This window comes from Puma concolor, chromosome B3, assembly GCF_028749965.1.
Source record: "Puma concolor isolate L17-30 chromosome B3, mPumCon1.1.hap2, whole genome shotgun sequence".
Taxonomy (NCBI): domain Eukaryota; kingdom Metazoa; phylum Chordata; class Mammalia; order Carnivora; family Felidae; genus Puma; species Puma concolor.
In genome coordinates, this window is record NC_141672.1 from 146306576 (window position 1) to 146319664 (window position 13089).

General features: G+C 40.6%; 1 protein-coding gene across 3 annotated transcripts in view; it reads left to right on the plus strand.

The window, feature by feature from the left end:
* Positions 1–13089, plus strand: part of ADAMTSL3 (ADAMTS like 3) — a 353901-nt gene that overhangs the window by 180001 nt on the left and 160811 nt on the right. For all 3 annotated transcript variants that reach the window (XM_086711720.1, XM_086711719.1, XM_086711721.1), the window contains 2 exons: positions 4784–4858; positions 12035–12192. In XM_086711720.1, coding sequence (XP_086567846.1) covers positions 4784–4858; positions 12035–12192 — 233 coding nt within the window. The remainder of the gene's footprint in view (positions 1–4783; positions 4859–12034; positions 12193–13089) is intronic.

Genomic DNA, 13089 nt, shown 5'->3' on the forward strand with positions numbered 1-13089 from the left:
TCATATATTGCCTTTAATATGTTGAGATATGTCCCTTCTATCCCTAATTTATTAAGAGTTTTTATCATGAGTGGATGTTGAATTTGTTAGATGCGTTTTCTCTGTTTCTATTGAGATGATCATATGATTCTTTTCGTTTATTCTGTTAATGTGATGTATCACATTGATTGTATATCGAACCATCCTTGCATCCTAGGAAAATAAATCCCGCGTGATTTTGGTGAATGATCGTTTTAACGTGCTGCTGAATGTGGTATGCTAGCATTTTGTTGACAATTTTTTCATCTGTATTCTTCAGGGATATTGACCTGTAATGGATTTTTCTTCTTGAATTTTTACTTAGACAATTTACAAATAATGGCATTAAAAAAATTTCTTTCCAATATATATTTTTATATGTTATTTGTTTTCTAATTACATTGAGTAAGAAAGTGATCCCCAGAAGAGTATGGAAAAAAATGGTGACTATAATCCTCATTTTGTTCCTGACTACATGGAAATAATTCTAATGTTTCACCACTAAGTCTGCTCATGCTTCTGATTCTTTATTAAATTAAGGATGCTTCCTTCTATTCCTGGCTTTAGTAGGAATCTTATAATGTATGCTGAATTTCATCAGATACCTTCTTATATTCATTTAATGATCATAACATTTAACTTTTTTGATCTCCTAATATAACCAATTATATTAACAAGTTTTTATCATGTTAAATCAATGGTTTTTAGCATATATTCTGTTTAGTCATGGTACATAATTCTTGTGATACAATCTGTAATTAATTTGCTTTGTTTTAGTTTTTATTTTTATATCTATGATCATAAATAAGATTTGGTTCATCTGTTTATTTTTGTGCTGTGTTTGGTTTGGGTATCTGAGTTATTTTAGTTATATATTACTGAGAACCTTTCCATCTTCTTTTTTTTTAATTTTTTTAATGTTTATTATTGAGAGACAGAGAGAGACAGAGCATGAACATGGGAGGGACAGTGAGAGGGGGAGACACAGAATCTAAAGCAGGCGCCAGGCTCTGAGCTGTCAGCATAGAGCCCGGTGCAGGACTCGAACCCACAAACTGCGAGATCATGACCTGAGCTGAAGTCAGACACCCAAAAGACTCCACCCAGGTGCCCCTCAGTCTTCTTTTTATGTGCAACGTACCTATTTACTTAAGGTTTTCCAAAACTCATCCAGTAAAACTTTTTGGCCCTGGTCCTTTTTTTCCTTTCCAGTTTCTATCTTCTTTTGTAAAAAATGTTACTCGCTTTATAATATTGTATTTGAAAAGTAACTCATCAGTACATTGCCATTATACAAAAGTAAAAAAATACAGAACTATGGTCTTCTTCAGTAATTTCTGGAACTTTCATCCCTTTCCCCAGTTAACCACTGTCAACAGTTTGGTGAAAACTCTTCCATGAATTTAAAGGATTAAATAATTAAAATCTCACTCTGTTATTTTCTGATATGCAGTTGCACAGTGCTATGCATTCTCATATTATTATGTTTATACCATGTTATTCCATGTATCCATATACAACACAATGTATTATAATATGTACATGTATATATTGCTATAAGTTACATATACACGGGGGTGCCCGTGGGTGGCTCAGTTGGTTGTGTGTCTGACTTTGGCTCAGGTCATTATCTCACAGTTTGTGGGTTTGAGCCCCACATCGGGCTCTGTGCTGACAGCTCAGAGCCTGGAACTGTTTCAGATTCTGCGTCTCCCTCTCTCTCTCTCTGCCCCTCCCCTGCTCATGTTCTGTCTCTCTCAAAAATAAATAAACATTAAAAAATTAAAAAAAATTACATATACATGAGAATGCAATACTTAAACACATGTACTTTATAATGAGTTTGTGTCTTACACATTTTTAATGTGGTAAATTATGCATAACCTACAATTGATCATGTTAATCATTTTTTAATTTTTTTTAATGTTTACTTATTTTTGACACAGAAAGAGACAGAGCGTGAGTGGGGGAAGGGCAGAGAGAGAGGGAGACACAGAAGCAGAAGCAGGCTCCACACTCTGAGCCATCAGCACAGAGCCTAATGCAGGGCTTGAACCCACAAGCTGTGAGATCATGACCTGAGCAGAAGTTGGATGCTTAACCAACTGAGCCACCCAGGCTCCCCAGTCATGTTAATCATTTTTAAGCGTATCGTTCAGTGGCATTAAATACGTTCATGTTGGTGTGTAACCATTATTACCACCATCTGTCTCCAGCCTTTTTTATCTTGCAAAACTGAAAGTCTGTACCCACTAAACAAACAAGAACTCTCCATTGTCTCCTACCCCAACTCCTGACACCCACCGTTCTCCTTTCTGTCTCTGTGAACTTGACTACTCATACGAATGGAATTATACAATATTTATCCTTTTGTGACTGGCTTATTTCACATAGCATAACATCTTTGTGGTTCATCCGTGTTACACAGCATGTGTCAGAATTGCCCCCTTTAAGGACGAATACTATTCCATTATATGTATTTACCACGTGGTGTCTTTCCACTCATCTGTGGATGGACACTTGGGTTGCTTCCGCCTTTGACTTATTGTAAATAATTTTGTAAACGCGGGTATGCAAGTCTCTGTCTGAATCCCTGCTTTCAGTTCTTTGGGGTTTGAACCCAGACGTGGAATTGCTGAATCATGTGGTTGTTCTGTATATAATATTTTGAGGAACTGTTCTTTCTGGTGGTAGAACCATTTTATATTCCCACCAATGGTTCATGGGTATTCCGATTTCTCCTCATCCTAAGGATTATTTTCTGGTTTTATTTTATGTTTTTTTTTTTTTTTTTATAATGGCCATCCTAATAGGTATGAAGTGGGATCTCATTGTGGTTTTGCTTTGCATTTCCCTAAAGAGTAGTGATGTTGAGCATGTTTTTATGCACTTAATGGCCATGTGTATATTCTCTTTGGAGAAATGTCTGTTCCAGTCCTTTGCTCGTTTTTACCTTAGGTTGGTTGTTCATTGTTGAGTTGTACAAGTTCTTCGTATGTTCTGGATATTAACCCCTTATCTGATATGTGATTTGTAAATATTTTCTCCCGTTCCGTTTTTACTCTTGTTCACAGTATCCTCTGATGCACAAAAGTTTAATTGTGATATAGTCCAATTTATTTGTTTTTATTTGTTGCCTGTGCTTTTGGTGTCTTATCCAAGAAATCATTGCCCACATATATTGTTTTTTAGCTTCCCTTTTTTAGTCATCAGTATGTATGTTGGCTTTAATTCCACATCAAGTCCTATAGCTTCTTATCTTTACTTTTATCAGGTGTAGAGTATTCCTGAGTATGTGTGTATCACTGTTTGTTTCACCTCTCCCCTTAATAGTGGACATTTAAATAGTGTTCATTGTTTTGTTTTGTTTTGTTTTGCACCTATGTATATTAGGAACAAACAAACAAAATCTGGAAAGAATATTTATCCAAGTGTTAGAGGTGATAATCTCTGGGTAGCAGGATTAGAAATGGTTTTATCTCCTTACTTGTTTGCATTTTTTTCAATTTTCCGTAATAAACAGGTATTTTTATGTAATGAAAACTTACAGACAAGTCAGCAAACATAGTAACATCCTTTGATCCAACCATTTTGTCCCAGAATTTATCAAAAGAAAAAAAATGTGTTCTCTGGAAGTTACACAAAAACAGTCTGTGCTCCAAGTAATTCATATCAATGATAACAGGCTAATATCATGGAGTAACAGACTTAATGTTCAAATGGGGGACTGCTGGGGTAAAATTTTGTACATGAGCCCAGATTATCATGTAGCCATGAGAATTAATTTCAGAATGCGTAACAGCATGGAAGAAAAGAACATCTCTAAAGACTAGGATAAAGACACAAGGTGATTACCTAGGCGAGGGATCTTCAGACTTTTTTCTTTGAAGGGCTAGATAGTAGAGAGATTAGGCCTGTGAGCCTTGCTCTCTTGCTTACAACCACCCAATCCTGCCTTTGTGGGTAAAGGACATAAGTGAATGAGTGTGGCCAGGCTTAGCCCGAGGGCCCTAGTGTGTGGACCACCCCCCATCAGAGCACTTGAACGAGGCCTGGAGACGGAGGCTGAACAGGTGGTAGCATTGATTTTAAACTTTAATTTAGTCTTTTAAAAATGCATTTAAGGGGCACCTGGGGGGCTCAGTTTGTTCAGCATCCAACTTCGGCTCAGGTCATGATCTCGTGGTTCTTGGGTCTGGGCCCTGTTTTGGGCTTTGTGCTGACGGCTCAGAGCCTGAAGCCTGTTTTGGATTCTGTGTCTCCCTCTTTCTCTCTGCCCCTACCCTGCTTGTGCTCTTTCTCTTTCCCCCTCAAAAATAAATAAACATTAAAAAAAAGTTTTAGGGATGCCTGGGTAGCTCAGTCGGTTAAGTGTCCGACTTCAGATTAGATCATGATCTCACAGTTCGTGAGTTCAAGCCCTGCCTTGGGCTCCACACTGATGGGGCAGAGCCTGCTTGGGATTCTCTCTCTCTCTCTCTCTCTCTCTCTCACTGCTCCTCCCCAACTCGCTCTTTCTCTCTCTCTCTCTCTCTCAAAATAAATAAATAATAACTTAAAAATTTTTTTAATGCATTTAGATAAAATTATGAGTAGTATTAATATGCCTTCCACACAGTAAGTGCTTTCCAGAGATTTCTTGATAATAAGACAAAAATGTGGTTAAAGAACCCTTTGCAAATACCCTCAGTTTTCACTGACTCGCTTATGTTGTTAGGCCTTCCACACACAAGGTTTACTGTATTTGTCTTGTGTTCTTTCCCAGGGGAAGAAAATGTGATTGCTGTTCCTTTAGGCAGTCGAAGTGTAAGAATTACACTGAAAGGACCGGCCCATCTTTGTAAGTACAAGTTAATCTTGACATGTTTTTATTTCCTGATAGTTTATGTAGCCAAAACAAAAACCTTCCATTGTGTTCTCAGGTAGGTAGGCAAACGTCTCAAGGATTTTGCCAGCCACTCTGAAATCGCCTCCATCACTGGGGAATGATCAATACCCTGAATTTTTCTGTTCTCCTGCCCCAGTGCACGGAAATATACCAGTCGGAATTAATCCCCTTGTGGGAGAAGAAATGGAGTTACAATGAGGATAAACTATTTTTACATGGAGATTAGAATGGGGTTCAAGAGTTTTCTAGAAATTTCAACAGTTTGGGACAAAAAGAATTTTTTTAAACACAGAACCATATCAGTGATTATGGCTGAAAAGTATAAGCTTTGTTGCTAGCACATCACAACATCGGGTCCAGGGGCTGCGAGAGTAAACACTGGTTTCCCAGAATACTGAGTTTGAAATGATAGAAGATTGTCGCTATATTGTTTCTTTGGCCAAAGTCAGATGGCATCTCCTCTGTCTTTGTCTTCTGTTCTCTTAGGACCTAAAAGAACAGGAAATACCAAAGTTTGCTTCTTTCCCAAGGTCTCCTTGTGGCCAGAGGCAGGACTTCCTCAGTCTTATTCTCAGGAGAATGGGTTTGTGCCAAGACTGGCTCCCTGGCCTTGAGGAAGCTTACTGAGTTCAGCAATCTCTTTCCTTAAAAGTACAAACCAGTATTTATAACTATTTTAAAGGTACACAAATCAAGGTCCACTGGATCCAAGTGCTACACAGTTTTTGCCATTTTTCTTCCGAGCCGCTGTCCTAGATTTTTTATTATAAAATTTTCTCTGGGCCACAAGCATATTACATCTTTGGTAGCTTTTAAATGTGTGTGTGTGTGTGTGTGTGTGTGTGTGTGTGTGTGTGTGTGTTTTGAATTCATTCAAACCAGAAATGTTCTCTGAGAAAAGGTGATGTCAAAATGTTTAAGTAAACATGTTTAAGATCACCAGTAATATAGATTAAAATCTTGAAAAGAAAAAAACCCAAGAAATTCTGCAGTACATTATGATCTAAATCAGAGAAGCAACAGAATGTCTTTGGGGCAGTAAGGGTGAATAATTGTTTGAAAGGTTTTGGTTTTTTTTGTTTTTTTACCCTTAACTTCATTTTATGAATTATGACCAGAAGAGTGTGACCGATATTTTTTAACTAAAATACCAAAATGTTTACAGTCATATAATGGTTACTTTATTCAAGGCTTTTTCTGCAAGGAAGCATCACAACATTCTCTCAGCTTCTTTTTAAAATGGCTTACAGCCTAGAGCTCTTGATGAGAGTAAATCTTCATCCTTACAAATGTGAACTTGGTTTTTTGAAAACAGGTAAAAATCGTTCAGATCCAAGTTTTGTGGATCATTTGAGGGATCCCATTGTGACATATAATTCTGGATTCAAAACTACAAAGTGCTGAGTGTTAATAGTAGCATTATTCATAATAACCATAAAGTGAAACCAGCCCAAATGTCCATCACCTGATGGATGGATAAATAAAATGTGGCGTATGTAGAACATTACTTTGCTGTAGCAGACAACGAAGGACCGACCTGTGCTACAACGTGGATGGCCGTTGAAAACATGTGAAAGAAGCCAGATGCTAAGGGCCACATATTATATGATTCCATTTATGTCTAATGTCCAGAATAAGCAAATCTATGGAGACAGAAAGGAGACTGATGGTTGCCTGGGGCTTGGGGGAGTCAGATTCGTGGGGAGATGGGGGCATGACTGCTCGTGGGTATAGGATTTCCTTTGGGATGACAAAAATGTTCTAAACTTAGATCATGGTGATGTTTTCACAACTCTGTGAATGTACTGAAATCGTTAAACTACAGTTTAAATGGGCAGATTTTATGGCTTGTGGATTTTATGGCGTATCAAAAAGATGTTTAAAAAATCTTCAGCAACTGGGCCCAATTTTCTCATGATGCTCAAGGCAGTTCCCCAAAATTCAGCTGCGAAAAGCAAAAGTAGGTTTGTAAGTTCCAAAACCAGAATAGGTAGACGGTAAACAGAATAAGTAACAATGAATACTTTGAGGGAAAATATTCATTTACATGCAAATATGTTCTGGCATACTAAATATAACTTTATACTCAAAACTGGCACTGTTCCAAGAACAGGGCTCAAAAATGTTCCCATTTCTCCCAAGGTGACAGAGCTGTTGTTTGGAACATTTCTCCTTCTGAACAGTCTTGCAATTGACTCTGGAAGGGTTTCTGAAAGTTCTCGTTCTCTGCTGATGATTAGAACTGGCTTCATTTACAAAGGATTTAGTTAGCATTTCTGAACATCTAAATATAGAAGTGGTTTTATTTTCTTGATTTATACAACTGTTTTCTTAATTTTTTATTTGAAACAAAGATACATTCCTGAAATAAAGCTTACTTTGCTGAAATAAATCATTCTTTGAAGATCTTCATTAACTACAACCTTCCAAAAGGCTACATCATTAAGAACTGAGAACACTCAGTAATGTTAATGTCAGTCTCTTTGCTGTGGAATGGAATTTAATTACAGAATGTCTGTCTTACCTACTGCCTAGAGGTGTTCAGATCCTAAATTTCCAGTCCTGTCCAAAGCCTGGCCCCAACATAGTCCCCCATTTCCCTAAAACATCAAAAATGGAAGCAATAAAAGGATTCCTGGGAAGGAGATTTTATTATAGCAAAGCTTTGGCGTTAAATGTGTTTGACTAGCAGTAAATGTGAGAAGGCATGGTGCCATAAACTGAAAACCTGCATTATTGGTAAAAAGAATCATTTTTGACCATGTGTAGACATGTACAGTTGACCTTGAACAATGTGGGGGTTAAGGGCACCAACCCCTGCACAGTGGAGAATCTGCGTAAAACTTTTGACTCCCCCTGGATTGAACCACCAACAGCCTATTGTTGAGCAGAAGCCTTACTGGCAACTTAAATAGTCAGTTAACGCATATTTTATATATTATCTGTTTTATATACAGTATTCTTACAATAAGGTCAGCCAGAGAGAAGAAAATGTGATTAAGAAAGTCTTAAGGAAGAGAAAACACATGGACAGTACTGGGACTGTGTTTCTTGAAAATAAATCCCTGTTATCAGTGGACCTGTGCGGTTCAAGTCCGTGTTGTTAAAGGGTCGACTCTAAAAATACAAGCGTAGATGCATAGTGACCAAAGGAAATGACTAGTGAGTCTGGTCGCACGTACTGTAAATGCAGCACTACTCGAAACCCGAGTTTGATGTATTTCTGACTGCCATAGCTGTGTGAACGCTCTGTATGTTTACCTAACAGGACTTTAGTGGCCTTGGAATTTAAGGAGACCTTTTGAGGATGGTTAGCAGAAGGCTAACCTCTTTCAAAAGAGAGATGCCTGGACTGGTGCTTCTCCGTGCACACCCTTCCGCTGGAAGCAGCTAGAAGCTTCCATCATCTTTGTAGATATCTCTCTGATAAACAACTGGAATGAATCAGAATATTTATTTATTTATTATTTTTTACATGTTTGTTTATTTTGAGAGAGAGACAGTGTGAACAGGGGAAGGGCAGAGAGAGAGAGAAAGAGAGAGAGAGAGAGAGAGACAGAATTGGAGGCAGGCGCCAGGCTCCGAGCTGTCAGCACAGAGCCTGACATGGGGCTGGAACTCACGAACCAGGAGATCATGACCTGAGCCAAAGTCAGATGCTTCACCAGCTGAGCCACCCAGGTGCCCTGGATCAGAATATTTAAAGGCACCATCATAGACTTGAGCTGTGAAGATTTGGGGAATTTGAAAGCATCTTGACTTCTGATTCTACTTTTATCTGTTGGAGACCGCACATCATCTTTGTCTTCACTCTTCTCTGCAACCCCCCACCGTTTTAAGCCTGAGGAGGAGAAAGAAGTCAGCGGTGGACAGCAGGGCTGAAGGCACACACCCTCTGCCTTTAGTGGTGGGTATGTTTAGGGGCTTCCTGGTCTCCACCCAGGACAAGCCCTCTTGCTGCAGAAACCACAGAGGGGTCCGGAAAAGCTCTATCAGCTGAAGGGCCGTGTGCATTTCTTAGTAGCCACGAATCGTGCATCATCACAACATAGGGCTGCAGTCAAATACAGCAGAATGCTCAAAATTAATAAACACTTAAAAATGGATTTATAAGTCAACACATCATCTGAATTGTTGCTTTCCACCGGTCTCCACCTCGCCTGTGGATTCATCACAGTGGCTCTGTTAGTCCATATTATCTGAATCACTTGTATCCATGATCTCCACTTTCATGAAATCCCTTCCCCTGTCTTTAGTCGCCCACTTTTGACTCCTACACAGTAGCGATCAGAGAACCTGCCTTGCACGTCCTACGTATGCAGCCAGCATTTGCAACCTAGAGAGCTGGAAACCTTCTGAAAAAAAAAAAAAAAAGCCATAAAGACAGTTTTTTCACGAGCATATATGTGTCAGTGGAGGGAAAGAGTGGTTTGGATAATTCACCTGCCCTTGAAAAAAGGGCAAAAAGAGTGGATTTGCTCCCTGAAGTTCTCATGCCCTTGCCACTAACAGTCCTGGACACTGTCCAAGTAATGGAATAGATTTGATAGCAAAAAAAAAAAAAAAAAAAAAAAAGCCAAAACACCAGGACCAGACTAACAGAAACGCTGGTCTTTGGTTTCCAAGCCTGGATGTCCGACCGGCCTTCCCCTTCCTCCCAGATTCCGGCATCTCTGCTGTGACTCCGCATTCCGATGACACTTAGGAAGCTGTGATCCTAGCAGAGGCTAACGCAGTGCTGAAGCAACCCCAGCACAGCCGTGGAAGCCGCTGAACACTATCTGCATTTAACCTCAACTCATTTCAGGCTGAACCTCCGTCTAGAAGCTCGGTGTCTTTCAAGCCCTCTGTGTGGATGGATTTTGTCCAGTCTCGCCGTGTGTTTTGATGTTGCCAGAATGCTCGCTGTTGCTCCTCCTTTACTGCAGAGGGATAATCCATGCAGTGTGGGGCCTTCTTACTATCTCTAGTGTCCCATCTTTGTTTTTCTGACAGCTCACTTTGTAACAGTTTTATGTCTTCATTGGAACCGGGAAATGAATTTAATCTCACGCTTTCCAAAAATCCACTGCGGTCGTAGCGATCAGGGCCAGCGTGGTTGGGGTTTTGTGTGCCTGAGAGTAGCCGTCAGTATTCTTCGACCGCTAATGACTCCTGTAGATCAAGGAGCTCTGAATTTTCTCAGAAAAGTTCCCAGCCTGCCTGTCAGGCATAATCAGGGACGTCTCCTAATGCGTGTTATGCAGTCTGTCCAGGGCTCTTGGATTCCCACAGATGCTCCAGAGAGCAGAGAGAAATCAAAGGAAAACAGCCAAACACAGCCGCGTGCAGATAGCAGCCCCCGATGCCAGACGGTTTTGTTGTGTTTTCTCAGCTTTCCTGGGGCTCGGGTTCTGTCGTGTCCTTGGTTCAAGGTGGTCGAAGGGCCATTGAATATGCATGAATCAAGTATAGGTTTCAGAGCAGAAGATCTGTGATATTGTCTGTTCTGACTCCACATTTTAGAAACAAGACAGTGAAAACCCAAGGCAGAGATGGAAAGAGAGCTGGGGTCAGAAATGCATGTGCCCCGGGCCCTGGCCACACATTTTTAAAAAATTTTTAGCGTTTATTCATTTTTGAGAGACAGAGAGAGACAGAGCATGAGCAGGGAAGGGACAGAGAGAGGGAGACACAGAATCTGAAACAGGCTCCAGGCTCTGAGCTGTCAGCACAGAGCCCGACGCGGGGCTCGAACTCATGGACCGCGAGATCATGACCTGAGCTGAAGTCGATGCTCACCCGACCGAGCCGCCCAGGCGCCCCTGAATTTTTTTTTTTTTAACCTTAGACCAGAAAGAAATATCCTTTACAAAAAGTAGAAATGCTGTTTTGGTTCAACTGTTGACATTTTTCTGTAGGAGGTCTAAAAGCCCTTCTGTTCATATAAAAGCAAATGTGAATGAAGAGATAACATGCGGGGGAGAGATCTTTGTGGTGATGAAATAGTGCTGTGTCTCCATCCCGGTGATGTGTGATAAAATGGCATAGGAATGCACACGTTTTACCGATGTCGATTTCCTGGTGTTCATACTGCAATGTAGTTATTATATAAGATGTAACTGTTCCTTTGGGCAAAATGGTGCATAGGACCTCTCTAGTATTTTTGCAACTTCCTGTGAATCTATATTTCAATATGAAAAGCTTACTTGAGAAAAGAAAAAAGCAAGTTCAAAATTCACGGTGGTTTTGTCCAAATGAAAGACTGGGCTTAAGATCTTCTCAACGGATGGGGCGCCTAGGTGGCGCAGTCGGTTAAGCGGCCGACTTCAGCCAGGTCACGATCTCGCGGTCCGTGAGTTCGAGCCCCGCGTCGGGCTCTGGGCTGGTGGCTCGGAGCCTGGAGCCTGTTTCCGATTCTGTGTCTCCCTCTCTCTCTGCCCCTCCCCCGTTCATGCTCTGTCTCTCTCTGTCCCAAAAAAAATAAATAAACGTTAAAAAAAAAAAAAAAAAGATCTTCTCAACGGATGATCAAATGAGTAACATATCTTTACTTTGAATAATAGCGACATCATGAAAAAGTAGGAAGAAAGAGATGTTTTCTCTTTCCCCTTATTGCGGGAATGGCTCCAAATTGTTGCGTAGACCCAATTGGACCTCACACCTTTGTGGACGACTAAAAAGCTTGCATATGTATCCCACCAATCTGAGTCCATGTAAGCTAAGTGGCTATGTTGATATTGGGTTGATATCATTGTGGTAGGGTCCCCTCCCTAAGGAAAAAACAAAAACTCAAGGCAACCTGGCTATACGTGTATGTGACAACATCCCTCACGACCTTGTAACATGAGACCGCTTATTCAGACTGCATGTTTGTGTGTTATCATCTATGGGAGACAAAGAAAGAGAAAATGTATAAGAACCTCTGCCTCGTGCTGTTCGGGGCTCAGTTTTTCAGGTATGAACTCAACTGAGCGGTGCTGGCACAAATAAAGTTAATTCCTGGAAAGAAAGGCCTCGCTGTCACGACTCTCGGTGCGAGAATCCTGCTACTTCCGATGCTGGTATACGTGTAGTGAAATAATTTTTGAAATAGAACGAATGCTTTCAAGATAGTTCTCTCATTTCACTTCTGTTTTTAAATTTTAGTTATCGAATCAAAAACACTTCAAGGAAGCAAAAGAGAACACAGCTTTAACAGCCCTGGAGTTTTTGTTGTAGAGAACACCACGGTTGAATTTCAGAGGGGCTCGGAGAGGCAGACCTTTAAGATCCCAGGACCTTTGATGGCTGATTTCATTTTCAAGGTACGATGCGCCTTTTCGCAAATGTCCTGCATCTGAAGCTCCTCACATCTTGAATTTTTGAAACGCTGCGTTTGTTTACCAGGAAGTCATCAGTGATTGTTTCTACACTGAGCGTGTATCATGCATCTTTCCATCTTGGCAGCGGCTTCCTAAAAATTGTTCATCTCCCTCTAGTTTCTGCTCCTCAACCCCACCAGTTAAGAACAAACCTCACTTTTTTTAGGGGAGGGATTGTTTTTGCATTTATAGACTCTGGTTGTGTTCAGTTTCAAACCTCTAGGCGGAGTTTCGTGAAAATGGTCAACGGTTCAATGCTGCATGTCCTAATGTGTTGTGCGTGCTGTCTCCTTGCAGAGAAAATGGGGGCTCATCCCTTTCCTTCCTGGTTTGTTTCCTCAGTTGTATCTCATCACATGCGCTCATTGGGCACGTCATAGGGGTCCTTCTAAGAACTCTTCTTGTTTCTAACCCTGAGCCTCTGTCCCCTCTCTGGGCGAATCAGGGTGCATCTTTCCTCAGTCAGAGGATATGAAATAGAGTGGCCAATATATTTCCAAGGTAACACAGTGTGAAAATTCTTCTGATGAAATTGAAAATACCCAAGACATGAAGAAAAGAAAGGGCATTTCCGTGGGTGGTTTTGTCCCAACCCTTTTCAGAAACTCATTCCAAACAAAAATGGAGAAAAGCAAGTAACGGCCCGGAAGGGCTTTACCCGTGTACTCAATGCCTTCGAAAGACCTGTCCGTGTACCACATAATTATCTGTCACAGAATGTTCCTGGTTGCACACCGGTGTCCTGTGCTCCAGATTCAGCCTGCAGTGTGGCCAGCCAGGCGTTGAGCTGCACAGTGTTGTTTCTTTGAGTCTGAGTTGTACATGGTCGACATTTAAAAA